Here is a 365-nt window from a genome sequence, read left to right as displayed (position 1 = left end):
GGGAAACCCAGGCGAAGCCCACGGACTGGAACCTGGCGTGGGGGTCGGCAGGGGAGGGGGAGGCCCCGCCCCTGAGCGTGTCGCCCCGTCCGCAGGCACGCCGTTCCCCAGGAACTTCCTGCAGGTGGTGAAGAAGATCCTGTCCCGGCTCTTCCGCGTGTTCGTGCACGTCTACATCCACCACTTCGACCGCATCGCGCAGATGGGCTCCGAGGCGCACGTCAACACCTGCTACAAGCACTTCTACTACTTCGTCAAGGAGTTCGGCCTCATCGACACCAAGGAGCTGGAGCCGCTGGTGAGCAGGGCAGGCCCCCACCGGGAGCGGCGGGCGGGGGACGCTGGGGTCCCAGACCCCCGGCGTG

At 68.2% G+C, this 365-nt stretch overlaps 1 protein-coding gene across 3 annotated transcripts in view; it reads left to right on the top strand.

Moving 5' to 3' along the window:
* Positions 1–365, top strand: part of MOB3A (MOB kinase activator 3A) — a 21,388-nt gene that overhangs the window by 18,440 nt on the left and 2,583 nt on the right. For all 3 annotated transcript variants that reach the window (XM_077760674.1, XM_077760673.1, XM_077760675.1), the window contains one exon: positions 96–298. In XM_077760674.1, coding sequence (XP_077616800.1) covers positions 96–298 — 203 coding nt within the window. The remainder of the gene's footprint in view (positions 1–95; positions 299–365) is intronic.

Source organism: Crocuta crocuta, unplaced genomic scaffold (genome assembly GCF_008692635.1).
Source record: "Crocuta crocuta isolate KB4526 unplaced genomic scaffold, BGI_CrCroc_1.0 scaffold443, whole genome shotgun sequence".
Taxonomy (NCBI): domain Eukaryota; kingdom Metazoa; phylum Chordata; class Mammalia; order Carnivora; family Hyaenidae; genus Crocuta; species Crocuta crocuta.
The sequence above is the reverse complement of the archived record's forward strand: the minus strand, read 5'-3'. Positions and strand labels throughout refer to the sequence as shown.